At 40.6% G+C, this 19,202-nt stretch overlaps 1 protein-coding gene across 1 annotated transcript; it reads left to right on the top strand.

Annotated features, from left to right (window-relative positions):
- Positions 1-1,188: 1,188 nt before the first annotated feature.
- Positions 1,189-18,557, top strand: ANO1 (anoctamin 1, calcium activated chloride channel; the record flags this gene model as incomplete). Its single annotated transcript, XM_009877822.1, has 15 exons — positions 1,189-1,271; positions 2,923-2,934; positions 3,776-3,847; positions 5,252-5,329; positions 6,422-6,496; positions 7,818-8,019; positions 8,506-8,617; positions 9,200-9,257; positions 9,367-9,467; positions 9,820-9,965; positions 11,295-11,447; positions 13,367-13,419; positions 15,045-15,229; positions 17,014-17,119; positions 18,039-18,557. Coding segments are annotated over 15 exons (1,697 nt in total), but the record flags the coding sequence as incomplete, so codon positions are not given.
- Positions 18,558-19,202: the final 645 nt, after the last annotated feature.

Here is a 19,202-nt window from a genome sequence, read left to right as displayed (position 1 = left end):
TCTGTGATTCTATGATTCTATGATCTCTGAGCACATCTGTTTATACTCACTGCAGGAAGCTCCCCTGGGAAACACGGTTTCTTGGTAGACTTGCCTCTTTCATAATCACTTCTTTATTATACAGCACTGGTGTATTCCCAGCATCTAAATATGTTCTCTGAGAACTTGCTCGGTCTCAGAGGCGGACAGACTGATATAGACTGGGATTGTTCCTTGCCACTCAAGAGCTGCTTTAACGAGCTTTCTTTTCTGTAAGTCTTCTCCATCAAAAAGAAAAAGGCAGTGTTTTTTGTGATAAAAACCCTTAAAGGTTTCCTCTTTAACAGCCTGCTCACCTGCAGCTTTCACGTGGCTGTGACTGTGTGGACTGTGATGATTAGAGCTCACCGTACTATTAGGATCACTAGATTGATGTAATTATAAAAAAATAAAAATGATTTATTGTGATATCTTTGAGGGAGTAACTATCCCATCAGTACAAGGCTACTGAAATCGTTCATGTTTTGTGTAGATAAAACACAGGTTTGTTGGGACTTATGGACGGAATTGTCTGCAGGAAGGCAAACGATACCCTTAATCACGCATACAAATATTTATTACTTTCTTAGACCCCTTTGAAAATTGTGTGCATCTTTCTGCCTGGAGCTGGAGATGTAACACAGGCCCCTGTCTTTTAGCTTACCTGGATAAAAAGGTTGGCTCCTAGCCCATCACTGTTTCCCAGATAAATATTACTGTTGAATAAAAGAGTAACAAAAAATAAGTTAACCCAGCCTGATATTGATACAAGGTATGATATGATATGGTATGGTATGATATGATGTATGATATGATGTATGATATGATATGATATGATATGATAATAGGCTGCCAAGGGAAGCGGTGGAGTCACCATCCCTGGAGGTGTTCAAGAAAACATGCAGACGTGGCACTTTGGGACATGGTTTAGAAGTCATGGTAGCGTTGACAGCTGGACTTGATGAGGTCTTTTCCAACCTTCATGATTCTATGATATGATATATGATATGAAATTGCACCTGCTGAGACCTCCTGTAGGCGAGACGCTGCAGATGTAAGGCAGGGATGTGGAGTGTCGCCAGCGTCCCTCCCAAGACAAATCTCAGAGGCTGATACGGTATTTTTTTGAGGGGGTGAAACATCAAAATGATTTTTAAACTGTTGTTTCAGCTGCCACCTTTATGGAACACTGGAAGAGAAAACAGATGCGTCTCAACTACAGGTGGGACCTGACTGGGTTTGAAGAGGAGGAGGTTTGTCCCTTCAGTTCTGACTCTTTGACTTCCACTGTGGCGTAACCAATGGCTCCGTGCCCCGAGCTTGTAGACGTTGCCTCATGGGGAACTGCTCCTGGGGCAGTTACATCACTTAGGAGAAAGGAAAATCTCTGTACATGAACTATTTGAGGTTTTTATAGTAAGGGTATGACTAGTATGTCTTGTTGCCATAGAAATATAATTGTATAGCCACAAAATTGATTTTTTTATTTTTTTTTTTAAAAAGCGTGTAGTTGGGTCACGCCTAGCAGCGTAGGCACAGAATATACAGCTCATACCGTACTGCTGGGCTGATGTCAGGGTGCTGACAAGTAAGGACCTCATTCATCTCACGCCGCTGTAAATCAGAAATGAATGTACTGAAGTTGATAAAGTTACAGCGCTGTAAAAAAAAAAAAAAAGCACTGTAAAATTCCCATTAACTTTAACGATGCAGGATCAAGCCCTGAGTTGGAAAATGTTTAAGAAAATAATGCCAGACCTGTGGGCTTGGGACATTGGGAGGGACATGGTGTGGAAGTGTGGGGTTTGAGGGGTTTTTTATTTGCTAAAAAAAAAAAAAATAGTATTTCTAGCTAGGTTTATACAAAATATACAAAACAGTGTGAAGGGCAAAAGGGCCAAATTTGCATGAAGTTTTAGAAGGAAAGGAGAGAAAATCCTCAGCCAGCTGAGAAGCTGTATCCCACTTCTTTATTTTTAATTTTGTTGCTTTACGAAAAGAGGAAAATGCCTTCCTACACCATAGGGCAGCCCCAGCTTTTTTATTTTTTATCTTTTTTTGAAAGTTGTCATTACTAAAAGAAGTAGGACCGCCCTTGCCACATCACTTGATGTTCTAAATAGATACGCAGCAAATCTTGCTCACGTGAAACAAAAACCTGGGTTTAACAGCTTGACGAGCCTGGCACAATTATTGTTCCCCTCGCCCCCCGAATTTTTTTCTGCTTGAATTATCTCCTCTTCATATGTTTATCTCCTACGTAATATATTTAGGCGCTGCTATGCCAGCAGCCCCTATGCCGTGCGCTTTGCTAGATCATACCTATTTTACTGCGAGAGAATAAAGGGATTTATTTCCTGGAGACTGCACCGCTCTTTTATTTTTGGTAACTCGTCATTAGCACACATGAAAGTAGAAAGGATTAACTGTATCTTTCCAACGTCTATCCCCTTCATGTCTGAGTTCAGAGCTCTCGCACAGCTAAAACAGCAGCTATTAATAAAGTATATTTTATTCTTTGTTTGGTGTAGTCAGTGCTAGACGTTACAGTTGTGGGTTCAGCAAGGAATTTAAGCCCTTCCTATTTCTCATTTGGGTAAAACTTAAACTAGTGTCATGTTGCAGAATCAGAGTTTCAAAGGAAATATTAAAACTCCAAGAGTCTCATCCTGTGGTGTTTCTACGAACACCTAGGTCATACAGTACTTAGAGTAACGTTAATAAATGGTGTAGAACATGAGTAGACTGATTTTCTCTGGTAGTGTCTTGCTGTCCACTGTACCTATGTTTGTTTCATGTAATTTTAAAAATATAAATCCAATATGATCTGCAACAATTAAGTAATCAAATTTTTGTATTTTTGTTCTTTTTTTTTCTTGATTTTTTTTTTCTGGTTTCCTGAAGGAGGCAGTCAAGGTTTGGAAAACATTTTTTTTTTTTTTACGATTCCTCCTACCTTCTTTATTACATGCCTACTGATGAATGCCATCTTTTGATCTCCACCTCTTGTTTTTCAAGTATTAGATTTTCTTTAGATCTCCCACTGATTCTTTTGCCTTCACACCCTCCTCCTCTCCACTTGTCCAAACTTTTTTCAACTCCGTTCTGTTTCCCATCTGATGCATAAATACTGTGAATTCTGAATCTTTTGTGAATGCATACTTACTGTGAATCCATGAATATTTCTCGAAATTTTGGCTGTCTCTTACTTCTGAGTGCTTCCTACACCCTCTCCTTCATGCACACGGGTAATCCATGGGTTTTGTCCAAGACGTGATTAGGGCAAGACCCCAAATGACAATTTTCTGGGATCCCAAAGCCAAGTATTTTGCATACTGACAGCAGATAACTGTTTCCCTCGTGAAGGAAACTGAAATTACAGTTTGATGACATGCAAAGTCTAATTTATACCAAAATGATAAGTAATTAATATCCAAGCTTAACGTCAATTGGTATGAGCCAAGTTATGCCATATACTCCTATGTATTAAATTTGGTCTACAGGATGTTGCACTGTTTCTGACAGTGAGTCCAGATCATTCTGCAGTTGCTGCTGTAGAGCTGTGAATGATACGGGATTTCACTTTTTTTTTTTTAATTACAGTCGACTGTCAGTTGAAGTGAATGATGTTCTGAGTGAATTAGCAGTTAGAAGACTCAGAAATGATCAGGAAATCCACCTGCAAACAGATCACATGTAGCTGATATAGAAAATAAATTTTTTTTTATTATTTTATTAAATGTGACTTATTCCACAGGATCATCCCAGAGCAGAATATGAAGCTAAAGTTTTAGAAAAATCACTGAGAAGAGAGCATAAACATAAAGAGGTATGGTAAAAATATTCATTTGTTTCACTTCTAAAAGACTTTGAAAAAAGAAGGTCATTGTAGCAAGCACTGACCCAAGACTAAGAAATAGGTAACAAAAAGAGTCACTGCACGTTGTGGTTAAACTCCAGATGTCTTCAGTCCCAGCATACACGGGGGACAGGGTGTGCATCAGTGCACGAGACCTGATTAAGTTGAGAAATGTCTTTAATAATTAGGTACAGGAGTGTGGCCTAGGGAAGCTAATTGAGCTTCTGCTTGATTACACTGGAACAAAACATCTTAGCCTGTGCTAGTCTCACACTAAAGCTTCTCAGGAGAGGTTCTCTTGCTGGACTTTGTCAATAAAAATATTACTAGAGCATTAATGAAGAGTACTAACCCCAATTTCCTTGCCGAACTGCAGCTTTCATAGGAGCTTTCAGCCTTTTAAAAACATAGCTTCCCTTTCCTTCCATTTTATTCTCACTTCTGCTTTTAACGTGCTTTTTACATCGCCGTGAAAATGTGCTTTTTACATCCCCAGCACCTGTTAAAGGATGTTACGAAGCTGGGGATGGTGTGTAAGCATTTATAGGGTGATGTAAGAGGTTGAGCAATACTGTGCGCACAAGAACTGCTTTAAAATCACTTGCAGTAGAGAAAGAATTTGGGTTGCTACCTTCTAACATGCTGAATGTTGGAATACAGACTTCATTATATTCCGTGAAAAACCTGCGAGGTGCTGTACTTCTCGGTATATTAGAAATTCAGATATTAAATGATGAAGGCCATGGGGTAATCAGACAATTAATGAATGGTGGCCTCAGAATATCAGAGTATGAGAGCTGAGCAATTAAGAGAGGATTTTTTTATTTTTTTTCTTAGCCCAACTATTTATAACTTTTTGGGCTATGTTCAATTTGGATGTTACTAATTTGGGAAACGTGAGAAAAGGAGGTTTTTTTCTGAAAGACTCTGTAATTATCTTTCATTGGTATCTAGAGTGTTAAAGTTCAAATTCAGCATTTGTAAAGCAACTTGGAAATTTTCTTCAAGAAAACATATCTAAAGCTAAACAAGAAATCAATCATTTTTTTCAAGAGAAGTCCAATTAAAAAAATATTTTTTTAAAGGAAAAACTAAAGGAAAATGAAGGGCACAGCCCTAAATTAGAAGGGGAATATCCTTTGCCAGGATCACTTGATCTACCCCGGGATTTGGGGCAAGAGTTTGTGTTTTGTTGTCATTATGTTCTATTAAACTAAAGCTGAAACACAAAGTTTTAAGCAGACTAATAGAGCGTTCACCTGTGGCCAAGCTGCTATGTACGCTGAGTCAGTAGAGAATATATAGATTAATTTAGCAGTGCTTTGTAATGCTGTGTTGCCCGATCCTTTTTTTGTTTCCTTTGACTGCCATCAGAAGCATCGGTATTTTCCAGAAGAGACAGCAAACAAATGGAGACAAAGAGTTAAGACAGCCATGTCTGGGGTGAAATTGGTTCTTTTTATTCAAACTTATGAAGAAACTCAAATTATGAGTAATTATGGAAGACACAAATCAATTTGTTTTTGGCTGTTGAACCCTTGTTTAATATTCACGTTCAGTTCTGGGTTTCTTCCCCCTCCTCCCCTTGTTTCTTCAGCGCTTTTGGGGACACTGTTTCTATGCGCTGGAATGGCACTGCATGGCTAATCTTAGATTTACCAACCTGGACTGACGTTACATTTTGTAGTGGAGCATGCGCCGTGTGTTGAAAGAGTTGCTTGCACTTCCCTGAGACAACGTGCATGTCATAAAAGTAGAATTTGAGTCATATCTTTATGTTCTTTATAACGTGCACCATCTTCCATAATGTTCTTTTTGTTGTTTTATTATTTTCTGGTGTTTAGAAACAATTCCCGGCATCAAAACATGAAAGACTCTAGATGAGCAATGCCGTTCTAAAGGAGATTTTCATACCCAAATGCAGGCAGTGGCCTGAATTGATTGGGTTTAGGGTGTCCTATAAAGAGTTATTATACGTGTGCATCTTAATGCCTCTTGGCATGATCTGTTAAATACCACATGGAGAGTCAGGTAGTTAAAAATCGCTCGTATTGAAGGGATTTCAAGTTTTGCCACTCACCAAAACAAGATCTCCCCTGTCAACCGTGCGTTCATCTCGCCAACGAGCTTGATCTGTATTTCAGCAGAGCCAGTTGTGCAGCTGCCAAGCTGCAGCTCTGAATTGGGCAGGGAGAGGGGAAGAAGGAGAATTTTTCTGGGGAAAAGCAAAAGAAAACATTTAACAATAAGAGAGATCTTACTCACGGTTTATGACAGCCTATTTGCACATTTCCTTCAAAGAGTATACAGAAAAATCGGCGTGATTTGTACTCGCAGTGCAGGCGCTTGACCAGTTTGAACCTAGATACGGAGTAAACAATTTGCCCGTGTGGAATTGTAACTGTAAACACTGTGTCTCTGCATCTGCTAACTCGGTGTGGATTTGCTAGCCCTCCCCGCCCCCTTCTCCTTTTGTCACGTGTGCAAAATCACACGCGCTGTCTTTATTAAGCATATCCCTTTTTTTTTCTCCCCAAATTTTAGACAGATAAAGAGAAGCTGACGTGGAAGGATCGTTTTCCAGCCTATTTAACCAATTTTGTTGGCATTATCTTCATGGTAAGCATCACCTGGCAAAACGTCAGATTTATGGTACCAAGTCAATGCATAGAAGAGAAGTGATGGAAATGTTAGTGGAACCATAGCAGGCTTTATACGATTGATGTAGTTTACGGTGGCTTTTCCCCAGTGAAAAAAAAAAAAATCAAGCATTTAATTGGTTTTAAATCAAAAATCATTTCAAAAGCTTGAATTTCCTCTTTATTGTCTCTTTCCAGTAAAGAAATAAGAAATAGGGCAGAGGAAAAAATGAGGGCATGGAAATAAAAGTCGCTACCATCATTGATGGGATGAACTTTAAAAGGACAGTGAGTCCTCTCAGAAAGCAGTCAGGAGGCAGAGAATGCCCTCATTTCTACACCAAACTTTTTCTGAAAGAAATAATGTGGCCAGTTGTAATCCTGGCTGCAAAGATATTTAATAAATCAGTCAAATTTAGGGCTACACCATAGAACATAAGAATTGCAAACAGAGCACTTAAGGAAAAGGTAAAATAATGATGAGAGCAGCCTTTTTTCCATTTGCTGATAAAGCATCAGCATTTTAAACAATTTTTGAAGGAAATAATAATAATTCAAGACATGGAACGGATTGGCAGATTGATAAAAGCAGCAGAAACCCTTTCCGAAGGTAGAACATACCAGAGCAACTCAGTTCATCTGGGTTTTTTGGGGATAGGAATCCTGCTCGGGGGTTGGGATTTTTTCCGTGTTCGTTTTCAGAGAACGGAAATGCAGTAAATCTAATCTTCTCGGCCAAATAATCAGTACCTTACAAAGAATCATATTTTAAGATTATTCCTCTATTTAAGCAGCAAAAAAGCTGAGGAAGATTTTGTGCGCTAATGCGTTGCCAGGAAGTGCGTTGATTTAACCAGATGTAATTTCAGTTTGGGATTATGACAGCATAGCGAGCCCGAGCAAGATATTTGAAAGCTTGTGCACAGACTTAAGCTGAAATACTCCTCTCTGCTTCAATGCTGCCTTTCTTTTATAATAAAGGAAACCCCATGTGTATATGCAGTTTCTGTTAGGGACTGAAAGAAGCCTACTAGTAGTTTTAATACAAGCAAGTAGTTTTTATTTAGGTGCCTTTAAGAAAAACTTTTTGCAAATGCTTCGTCATTGTATCAATTTTTTCACTTGCTGATCAAATGACAGCAAAAGAATATTTTTTTTTTCTCCTCACAATTCATCAAAGCGAAACTGGGTGAGTTTGGGATGTGGCCCAGAGCTCCCGTTTTTTAAAGTCATTGCTAAGCCCCAAGTGAAGTATTTGTGGTTAAATCTTTCACGAGAGGTTGTGCTCTTCTTCCTCGCAGGTCGGGCTGACGTTCGCTATAGTGTTTGGAGTCATCATATACAGGATCTCGACGGCAGCGGCGCTGGCCATCAGTTCAACTCCCTCGGGCAGGTCAAGCGTTAGGGTCACCGTCACTGCCACCGCGGTCATTATCAATTTGGTTGTCATCATCATCCTGGATGAAGTCTACGGCTGCATCGCGAGGTGGTTAACTCAGATCGGTAGGTTTAAACTGCCAGCTGGTACTAGAGCGATTTTAAATGAGAGGACCCAAACGAGTGGCTTTCATGATTAACCTCCAAGTGGCTCAAAGCGTGACTCTTTTCTGCCAGCTTTTACCTGGCACGTTGAGAAATGCAAAATTGTTGAGGGCAAAACAAGCCACCGTAGAAAAAATTTTTTTGAATTGTTTCCAAAAAGCATCAGTGACAAAAAGTCCAGAAATCTTTTCAGATGACTGTCGTGGAGGTCAGCCAGATATGGAATGAAACTGGAATTACTGTGTAGCACACCTGAACAGTGGGATCCTCAGCAGATTAACCACTGACCTCAGTGAGGCTGTATTTCTTTAATATATATATTGTTATACATATGTACCTCTGAGTAAAAGGTGGCTGATCTTTTCCAAGGTCCACATTTGTAAGATCTTGAAATGTTCAGGCAGGATAATTCCTTAACATTTCTTACCCATGTCACATTGGTTCCAGAGGTGCCAAAAACTGACAAGAATTTTGAAGAGCGGCTGATTTTTAAGGCTTTCCTGCTGCAATTTGTCAACGCCTACACACCCATTTTCTACGTCGCTTTCTTCAAAGGCCGGTGAGTGATGCAAAAGGCTGCTCCGGGTTTCACCTCATTGCTTATGAGACACCTGTAGCTGAACTAAGACAAGAAAGTAACTCTGGTCAAAAAACTCCTCAGTGTTGACCCAAAAACTCTGCAGCCTCAGGGGATAAAGCAGGGAGTGGTACTCTGCCCTTTCAAATTTGTTTAAAACCCTTTTGTTAGGATAACTTTGTACGTTCAGGTGCAATCCCCCATCAAGACATTAACTTGTCTATCTACCACTCTTAGCTTTTTGTCACAGCAAGTATCTCTCATTGCAGCCAGTGTGAAAGCACAAAGCTAAAAGAAATGCTCTGCCTGGCACATTCTGGCTAATGCAACAGAAACAAAGATTTTACCTTAGAGGTTTTCTGCCTGTAGCACAGCAGAACACAAAATCTAAAGTTTTACTGAGTTCTTTACACAGTAAACGGGACTTACTCTTAAACGCAGAGAGAATTATTCACATTTTCAGGTGGTCCCACTCAGAATTTGACCTATAAATGACTTTTAGGAATTGAATATAAAAACCCTAAAATACGTCCGAAGTTTCTAATCCTAACCAATGTGCCCTAGGTTTGTTGGACGCCCAGGAGACTACGTCTACATTTTCCATTCTTTCCGAATGGAAGAGGTAACTGCGTTTTCAGCCTGTCTGAGATTGTGTCGGGTGGGAGCGTCGCCCGCCCCTGCCGTGGGGATGCAGCCACTCTTCTGACTGATGTTTCCTCTCTCCACCCCAGTGTGCTCCAGGTGGCTGCCTAATGGAGTTGTGTATCCAGCTCAGTATTATCATGTTGGGCAAGCAGCTGATTCAGAACAATTTATTCGAGATTGGCATCCCGTGAGTAGCAACTTTTGGGTTTTTTTTTTGCTGGGTTTTGTTGTTGTTATTGTTGTTTTTTGGGTCTGCCTTATTGCAAATACCCGCAACTGCATCCAGCAATGCAGGTGTCTTTGAAAAGTGTCGGGCAACCTATTGCTTTCCTCCTGGTCAGCAGGAGGTGAAATACTGAATACGCAATTCAATTTTAACCAGATTTCAGTATATGCTGGTCCCAGATATTTTTATCATGTCATGGCTCTTGCACAGCTTTTATGAAAATAGATATGGAGCTTATTATGACTGTTAATGTAAAATAACTGAGAAATGTGACCAGAATGGATGCTAACTGAATCGTTTCTGTTTCCCCTAGAAAAATGAAGAAATTTATACGCTACATGAAATTAAAGCGTCGGCGTTCTTTGGACCATGAAGAGCACATGAAAAAAAAACAGCGTTACGAAGTGGACTATAACCTGGAGCCTTTCGCTGGGCTTACCCCTGAATATATGGAAATGAGTGAGTGAGGTGGAAGGAACCCATTTTAAACCAAAATTGTTGTTAATTGGGATGGGGATATGAGGCTTTTTTGAACCTCAGGTTGCTTGGGCAGTGGGTATGAGGCATCATTTAACTATTAAAGTGTGTAGTCTTGGACTGTAGCGTGTTTCAGCCAAGCACAGGCTGCTTCAAGGATGAATTGTGCTCTCTGCTGTTCATGAGCCCTTACTTTAGCACTGTATTTCAGATATTTTCTTTTGAGCCATGGGACATGTTACTGACAGGTTTCAAATGCGATTATATGGCACAACCCTGAGATCGTGAGGCATATTTTATTATCAGTTGCATCCTGCATTGGAAATAAGTTACTCAATTCAGATCTGACAGTTGCCACTGCATATTCTCCTACCAGATTGTTTCTGTTTTCTGAAATCTGAACTAAATCTTTTGAGACGCATTTGTTCCTGTTGACCAGGTTGTACGGGTGACATATAAAGTTTTCTTTGCAAGTAATGTTGAGTGATACAGAATTGATATAAGCCCTACATTGCTGTGGCTCTACGTTTCTCACCTTCAGTCTCAGAAAGGCTGAGAACTGTTCAACATACTGCTGTTTGCTACAGTGCTTCATTCCTGAAGGATCTGTCATAAAAGAGCAACTTTATTTAGTATTCTAGGGAATGTCTAGGCAAAAATAGTGGCAAAGGATAATGAAGTACACTAATAGCAAAATTTGGCATGCCCAGTAAATGCAGAGGTGAATTAGAATATCTGATGACCTTGATCTTGAGAGTAATGGAAACAGATTGAAATTTAATGGTACAAACTGCGAGGTCATGCTGACCATAAAATAAGAAAAGACGCAGTTAGCGAGATGAGCATTTGGAAGTAACAGAGGAAGATGGGGCTCCAGCAGTACCAGGATGGAGATGAAATCTGTGTGGAGTCCTCATCAAACAAAATCTACGTCATGTCCCCAGCAAACAAAAGCAGGTTATAGGAAGCAAGCTATTCCCAGTAAAAGTGGAGAATCCATCATGTCCTTTTCAAAGCCCTGGAGTTTATAGGCTTGAGAAGAGAAAGTTTCCAGTGGGATTAGTGAGAGCAAAATTGTTTTAGGAGCTTCCTCATCCCTCTGGTTACTTTGTCTTGCCTTTTGCAAGAGGGGCTGCTGGCCCTCCAGTGCCTGAATGGAACAGCAACAAACTATGCCCGACACCGAAAATGCAGTTTAGTCTCCCACCAGGTGTCCTTCTATTAAAATTTGAGGGAATGGCACAGATGGGATGATGCATGCCTTCGATAAAAACAGCTGTTGAAATGTTGGGGTTTTTTTTTCTTTTACAGTTATTCAGTTTGGGTTTGTAACTCTGTTCGTTGCATCCTTCCCGCTGGCGCCTTTGTTTGCTTTGTTAAACAACATCATTGAAATCCGCCTAGATGCAAAAAAATTTGTTACTGAGCTGAGGAGACCAGTAGCAGTCAGAGCAAAAGATATAGGTAAGTGCACGTTGCTCTTGATATCGTTATCCCTGTTTGGTTTTTCCTGGATTGATGGCAGGATGTTACTGTGCTGAGTTTGTTTCATTAACAGGAAGGTATTTATAGGAAAATTCAGAGCATTAGACTGTGGCTTAACTGTGAACTGTCATAACTTATTGAGGCTTTACTTTTAAAATAGAGAGACCGGAGCTTTAAATTCAGATGAATATTTTATTAAGTAAACAATATCACTTTTCAAATCAAAGTGATCAATACAATAGCAAAATGTCTTGCATGGTTCTGCACATCAACATTTCTTCCTGGCAATGAGTTTTCTTGCAGAAGCAAAAATTTCTGCATTTAATGACTCTGGACTGGCCTGGAAATTGGGAATGAGAGGACACTCAAAAGCCTGTGGGTAAATGTATCCCTTTGTCCCTACTCAGCATAAATGTTGGAAGGGTGAAGATTGAGAGCTGCAGTGAATCTGGCTGGAACTGCGCTCTGTGAATAATCCCTCGTATTGCAGAGCCAGTCAGCAAGAGCGGAGAAGTTTATGATGTGTTACCAAACTGGGTGTTCATTCTGATATTGTGCAAGAAGAACTTTTCTGTGGGCTCGTCCCTGAGCCCTAAGATCATTCTAGAGCTGAAGAACACGTTAGGTTTGGCCATGCTGTTGCTTTTACCATGATACTCGTTTTGGGGTGCTTTGTGGCTGGTTCATTTGATGCTGGGGACTGAGGTTTCTGGTGGAGGTGTCAGGGGATGTTGGGTTTTGGTTGTGTTTTGGATTTTGGGTTGGTTTTTTTGTTGTTGTTTTTTTTTTCATTTGAGAGGGTGTTTAATTGCAATTTATTACAATTCAGTCTCGCTCTTGTGAGTGAAAGACCCCCACTTATTTCAGAGACTTCCCAAAGTCAGAGCTTGTGAGATGGCCACAGGCAAACCAGACAAGTTTTGAGGGCAGGCATCGGCAGAATCAGGAACGGGAGAAGTTCCCACCTGCTAAGGGCAGTGGGTAACCACCGGCAGCAAGCAAAGCTCTCACCAATACTGTAATATCTTCTCCTGAAGTTCACTTTGGTACTCTGTCCACGCTGGCTCGTGTTTGCTGGGCCAGAAGACCACAGCTGTATGAATATCAGTCAGTTATCAGGCAAAGGATTCGGCTGGGTTGGAGGAGGCTCCCAGGGCTGCTGCCCAGTGTAAAGCCTCCTCTTCCTCCCTCCCTCCCCACACCCAGAATAGGAGAGTCGCTCGTCAGGGCTGTAACCACAGATCTGGTAGCAGCCCTGGGTTTTTCCATCAAAACTGACTCTTGCAGTTTGAGTACTTTCATCTAAGGAGACATTTCCAAGCTGTCGGTAATGGCCAGGAGACTGTTGGAGAGGCCGGGCACGAGGGTGCACGGCCACGGACGCTAAACCGGCACTTCATGTAGGCTTTAGAGAAGCCCTTCCAAGAGGAATGGGACCTGGGGATGGGGAAGGGAGAGAACAGAAATAGATTCAGTCCTTAAAGCTGGTGGACCAGTACGTTGTGCACCACGTGAGTGGAGGTCCCAGCTCCTTCTCTGTAGCCTTCTTATTCTCTTCAAGCATTTCAGAAGTTTGAATAAAATTTCATTATCTTTTTCTTTTCTGCCTATGCCAGCATTTTTCTGTCTCACGCTTGCCTTCCTTTTCCTGAAAGAAGCTTTTAGCTTAAAACCTCAAAAAAAAAAAAAAAAAAAAAAAAAGGTGCCTAAAAATAGCTGTGGAAGACAGACTTGGGTTCCCTCTGTTTAAAGGTCATTAAATTAATCGTGCATAATTTGTTCACTTTTTATTTAAAATCTGGCACAGTCAGAAGTACTCCTAACACTGGTAACTGAAAATGTAATTTCTCTAATTTTAATGACTGGAACAGCATTTACATGTTTGTCTCCTTCCTTAGGAATCTGGTATAATATCCTCAGAGGTATTGGAAAGCTTGCTGTCATAATAAATGTAAGTAATTTGGCATGAATAAAATTTTAATTCAGTAGGCTGGCTTTTCCTTTCTGCTCCATTAGTTTTATTTCAGCATAAATCCCTTAACATCAAGTGAAAGTATATGATTTAGAAATTTTCTGAAATATTAGGAGAATCGGATGCAGTGTTTATTTTAAAGTTGTGATAGTAGTAGCAATGACATAAAATAGTATTTGCTGCAGCTTTTTTTCCAGAAGGTTTTCATAAAACAGTTCTGCCCTTTAAACAAATAAGACTACAGCCGCTTACTTTTGCTCTTTTGAAATACTATCACTAAGGTGATGTATTTAATTTCAGCTCTAGAACTTACTTAGGGTCTGGTAGTCAACCAGGAGTGAATTAGTTGAGCTCATCAGAGGGCTATTGAAAATCTGGCGCTCAGCCTGCATTGCTTGTCACTCAGATAGTTCTGAAAATCATGAAAATATTTTTATTTATTCAAACATCCCAGCCTTTAGGAAATTTTAGCCTTAATATATTCATTTCTGTACTTATCTAAAACTATATGAAAAGATGTCTCCAATGATCATCTTCGTTACACCCTGCCTAAGGGGAGACGAAAAAACCCCACAAACCTGAATGACAAGCTGAAAACGTTTGCAGTGCAGCAAAACAGGGGCTGTGCGGGGCTTCTGGCCACGTGTCCATGGACCCTCTGCGATTTTTTCACCATTATCCAGACCGGAAGTCCCTTTGTTTTGCCCACGAGTATCTGTTGTGCTGTGGCCAAACTATTCTTTTGGTTATTTGGAATGCTGCCATGATTTGTCTTCACCCTTTCTCCCCTTTTCCTCTGGAAATAACGTCTCTATTTTTCTCTCTTTTTCTTCCGTGTAGTCTCTCTTCGTCCAGTGTTACTTTTCCCTCTTTGATCTGTGTACTACCCCTCTTTATCATAAAATAAGTAAAACATTTTGTACTGTGTTTGTTCCACATGTACATGAGATTTATGCCAGTGAGAATGTTTCATAATAATGATAAATGAGAAGGGCTAAAGTTATGAAAAACTCAGCCGAATTGGCTGTCTTGCATTTTGTGCATGACATTTTTAGAAAACCTTTTTAAATAACCAAATAAAACGCAGTGTTTTGGGGCCATAAAAAGGAAAACTTGGCTCGGTCTGCCCAGCTTTTTATCTTGATGGGAGTTAAAGAACACGTGCAATTAATGGCCTTTTGCAACGCAATGGGAATTTACGGAGTCAAATCAGCGTTTGCAGGAGAAAAAAAGTACTTGGAAATCCATCAGTTAGAGGAGGCGTGAGGGACGAGCCATGCCTGGGGCGCGGGGAAGCAGCCCCGCTCGGTTTTCCTCTGGTGCTGGGGGTTACGGCTGCTTCACTCTCTGGGGAGTTCAAGTTGTTGCCCTGCTAGGAATCTCCGTTGAACTACCCCACCTAACATTCTGCAACGTGGGAGAGGAAGCAGCAAATACCACCTCGTTGTGGAAGCGAATACTCCATTTTTAGGGCCCCACGGGCTGCGGTGTCCCCAGCCTTATTTTCCAAAGCAGTCCCCGAGCTGGGCAAGGCGTTCTCAAGGATATTATTAATTTAAACCGCTGCCTGGATATTGCGCTCACTCTTTACTCTTATGGCTTAGGCATTTGTGATCTCATTCACATCCGACTTCATTCCACGCCTCGTGTACCTGTATATGTACAGTGAGAATGGCACCATGCATGGCTTCGTGAACCATACACTATCCTCTTTTAATGTCAGCGATTTTCAAGCAGGAACAGCTCCAAATGACCCCATGGATCTTGGCTACGAGGTTCAGATATGCAGGTACTCCTTTGGATGATAACTAATTTTAAGTATTTTCACAGCCGCCTAAAAGTGGGGCAAATATCTCCATTCCTGGGGTGTTGTATTTCCGATGCCTTTTTTAGCACCTTGGTAGCCTTTTATATCCGATAGATCCATTGCCTTGAACGCCTTGGCTTACAAATCAAGCAACCACAAAACCTGAATATGAAGCACTGCTTATTTTAGGAAATGGAGATTAAACGCTGTTAAATTCAGTGTTTGTGCATGCAAAGATTTTTTTATTACTATGTACTCCCTCTTTCAGGAAAGGAGATAAATAGTGATAAACAGCACAATGGTGCTTTAAGGGAACAGAATGATATTCTTTTGATGTCATGCTGTTGTATCACCTGCTATTGATAAAATGACCATGACTTCACAGTACCCCTCTTTTTTTTTTTGGTCTGGTTTCTGTAGCAATTCCCGATGAGGGTAATAGCATCCTTATCTGCACTGGAACCAAAAGACCTAGTTAAAGTGTCATCTTACAGGAAATCTGAACAACTGTAACAATTTCTGCATGTTCTTTCCATTTATAAAGGAAAATTATTGTTGCATATTTCAGTTTATGAAGCAATCTAGGTCAGTGCTGAACTGCTTGCTTTGCCTAGGCTTACTTAGATATGCACCATCTTCAAAATAAATGTTTTAATGCTTAGAATCGGGGACCAAAGCCAAATATAACAGTGAAAGTACTTTGACCAGCAAAACTCTAAGGGGGACAAGGGGCGGTGAGAAGGGGAAGAGGAGAACAAGGAAGAAAGCAACATTCCAGGGGGGACAAAAAAGTTTGATTAGTTTGCTATACACACACTAAAAAAATTACACAAGCTGACCAGGAAAAAAGTCCCACCTTTATAATTGTATTATTTTTTTTAATTTATGTTCTTTATAAATTTGAATAGTGCAAGTTAATCTGCTGAAACAACTGCTAAACAGAAAAATCAATGTGAGATGAAAGAAAAAAACCAGCCGAAATTGCACATGTGTTAGGTTTGCTTGCTTTTACTTTCTCCTAGTTTCCTCCTGGTGATCTCTGGGCACAGGAGAAAAGAGATTAGCAAATGTTTTTTAGCACAGAACTTAGAGCACGGAAGTTTTGCTTTCTGCTCCCAGCCTCTTTGTTCTTCCCGTCCCACCATTTCTTCCATATTCCAGAGATTTTTCAATCATTTGAAAATATAGAGCCCTAATTCTTTTCAAAATATGGGCAGCATGCTGTGGTTTTAAATTTGATGAGTTCTTCTTGGTTCTACATCTAACAAGTTATTGCTGATTAGCTAGTAGATTTTCTGTAAGCCAGAGATGAGGCGAAATTCCCACCTTCTCCCTATATGGCAAAATTTAGCTGCAATCTTTTGCTAATCACTAACGAGGAAAACACCACGTAGTATAACACACACTTTGGATCTGAGATCAGTAATTTTGTCTTTAAAATTAGTCTGAAAAATATAGGGGGGTGGGGTTTTAACCAATCTTAAAAGAAAATGAATTATCTGAGCTGTAGTTTACTCCTCCTTTATGCAGAATTGATATTACTTGTACTAATCAGAGCGGATTAAGATCGAAGATCTTTAATTTTGAGTAAAACCTGAGAGCTGTGGCAGGCTTTCAGTCTTGTTTCTGAGATGTTAATCCAGCATGCTGTGACGGTGAACTTGCTTTTAGACAGTTTGATTTATGGTTCGACTGATTGGTATTAATTCCTCCTGGTGCTAAAATTTCTCAATGACATCACTGATTTACCAAGTCTTGTTTTGCAGATACAAAGATTATCGAGAACCCCCTTGGTCCGAAAACAAGTATGACATTTCCAAGGATTTCTGGGCTGTCCTAGCAGCAAGATTAGCCTTTGTGATAGTTTTCCAGGTAGGTTATACTGCAGGCGCTTTTTATATGGGAAAGAACAAGAATTACTATATTCAACTACATGAGGGCAAGCTGCTTTTGGAAATACGTTATTAGGCCACCGAAAATATCTTCTTTCTCAGCTCTTTCATGGAAAAGTGAAGAAATTTGCCCATTCTCATTCACCCTTTTCCATGCACCCACCCAGGTCCAGATATATCCTCAGTGGAAAAATTCATCCCGAGGGGTTCCTGGGACTGGTTTGATGCACAAGCAGCTTAATGCCCTTAGTGAACAGCAGAGCACGAGGCTGGTAGTAATTAAGTCCCACCAATTTCTCCAGTAGGATATCAGCAAATTCAATGAAGCAGCATAGATTTCATGCAAAATCAATTTCTAGACCCAGCCAAGAAATGAAATTTCCAAAGTTTCTCAGTTAAACTTGCATCTGAACAAGAACGCAAGTATCTTGTAATTTTTCACTAAATGACGTTATTCAGTCACCACAGAGATGCTGTTATTGTGATGCAAGTGGTTCAAGTCTGCCTAATCTCAACATCTTGGTTCAGAACTTGTTTTTTTAAAATGAAATATGTATATTTTTATGAAAGACCTCCCTTTCACTGAATTAAGGTTTTTAATGGAATCTATGTTACCAGCTTCCATTGTTGCTGTTTGCTTTTGCCATTTACGAGTGGCAGCATTTCTTTTAAATTTTTACGTGGCTGTGATGGTATTTGTACATGAATCCTACTTCTAGCATGAACAAGAAGTTGAGGTAAATTTGGCTCAGCATCAGGCTTGTGACATGCTCTTGAGCCTAACTCAAATATTGTCCTTTCTTCATCCTTCCTTCCCAAGTACAGCAAAAATGGTCCCTTCCCCTACAGTCATCCTTTCAGTTGACCTCGCTGACATTTTCTCACAATTGCATTTTCAGAATTTGGTCATGTTTATGAGTGACTTTGTCGACTGGATTATCCCGGACATTCCCAAGGACATTAGTCAGCAGATTCATAAAGAGAAAGTTCTCATGGTGGAGGTCTTCATGAGAGAAGAGCAAGGGAAGCTACAAATGCTAGAAACCTGGAAAGACAAGGACAACAAGAAAGGTGAAAACTGTAACAACCACAGCCCTAGACTGTCCAGGAGCCACAGTGGGAGCCTGTCCTCCTGCCATTCGTATCCTCTCGACGTATAGAAGAGGAAGGAGTTGGGCGTGTTGGGGCATTCCACTGATGGACAAGCCATCATGTAAAAGGCAGGACTCGATTTCATGGACGACCTGGTGCATGTTGAAGGATGTGCTGCCGTTTTGCTCCCATCTTTGTGAGAAATGTTCTTCTTGCAAATATGGAGGACCATGTTCTAGTTCTTGATAACGTTCTTTCTTTTGCACAAGCAGTAATGCAGGGAATTTTGTATTTCATCGTTAGATAACACTATTGATGTTGGTGTGCATTTATAAATGCAGGGACTTAGTATGTCTTGATAGGGATATTCTCTGAGAATTTGACCTTAGCCTATCAATAAATGAATTAAACACAGGTAAATTTTAGGTAATAATAATACTACTAATTTAAAATACTTTTGGGTCCCCAGGCTTGCAGGTCCGTGGGGTAACTCGACAAAGTATATGCAAAGTCAGCTTTAGAGTGTGCCCTAGTATTCCTTTCGGCAGGAGAGAAGCCACCTCTAACGCCCACGAGACTGACCTGCTTTCCCAGAGAGGCTTCAGCTCTGCAGGCAGATGTTTGCGTTTTGAACCTGCGGGTCTGAAACAAGCTGAGCTCCTGCTGAGCTTTAGAGTCACACAGGTTACGTGGGGCACTTGTGCTTTGTGCCCGAGACCTTCACTGGGGCACTGCTCTCTTCAGAAACATCAGAAAAGTGCATCTGGAAAAGGGGGTTTGGGGTTTCTTTGGTTTGTTTGTTTTTTTCACCCATGAATGACTGGTGTGGATGAAAGTACCTCAGTGCTCCCCGCAGTCTCCTTGCTCATGGCCAGGCAGCAGCAGCACGGTTTTGGAGATCCTCCTCCCAGCAGGTCGATGATCACAGGGCGTTTCGTTAAATGCCCTGAATTAAGGAGCACACGTTAGAG

The sequence above is a fragment of the Apaloderma vittatum genome, unplaced genomic scaffold (genome assembly GCF_000703405.1).
Source record: "Apaloderma vittatum isolate BGI_N311 unplaced genomic scaffold, ASM70340v1 scaffold18830, whole genome shotgun sequence".
Taxonomy (NCBI): domain Eukaryota; kingdom Metazoa; phylum Chordata; class Aves; order Trogoniformes; family Trogonidae; genus Apaloderma; species Apaloderma vittatum.
Note: the sequence above shows the minus strand (reverse complement) of the source record. Positions and strands in the feature narration are given on the sequence as shown.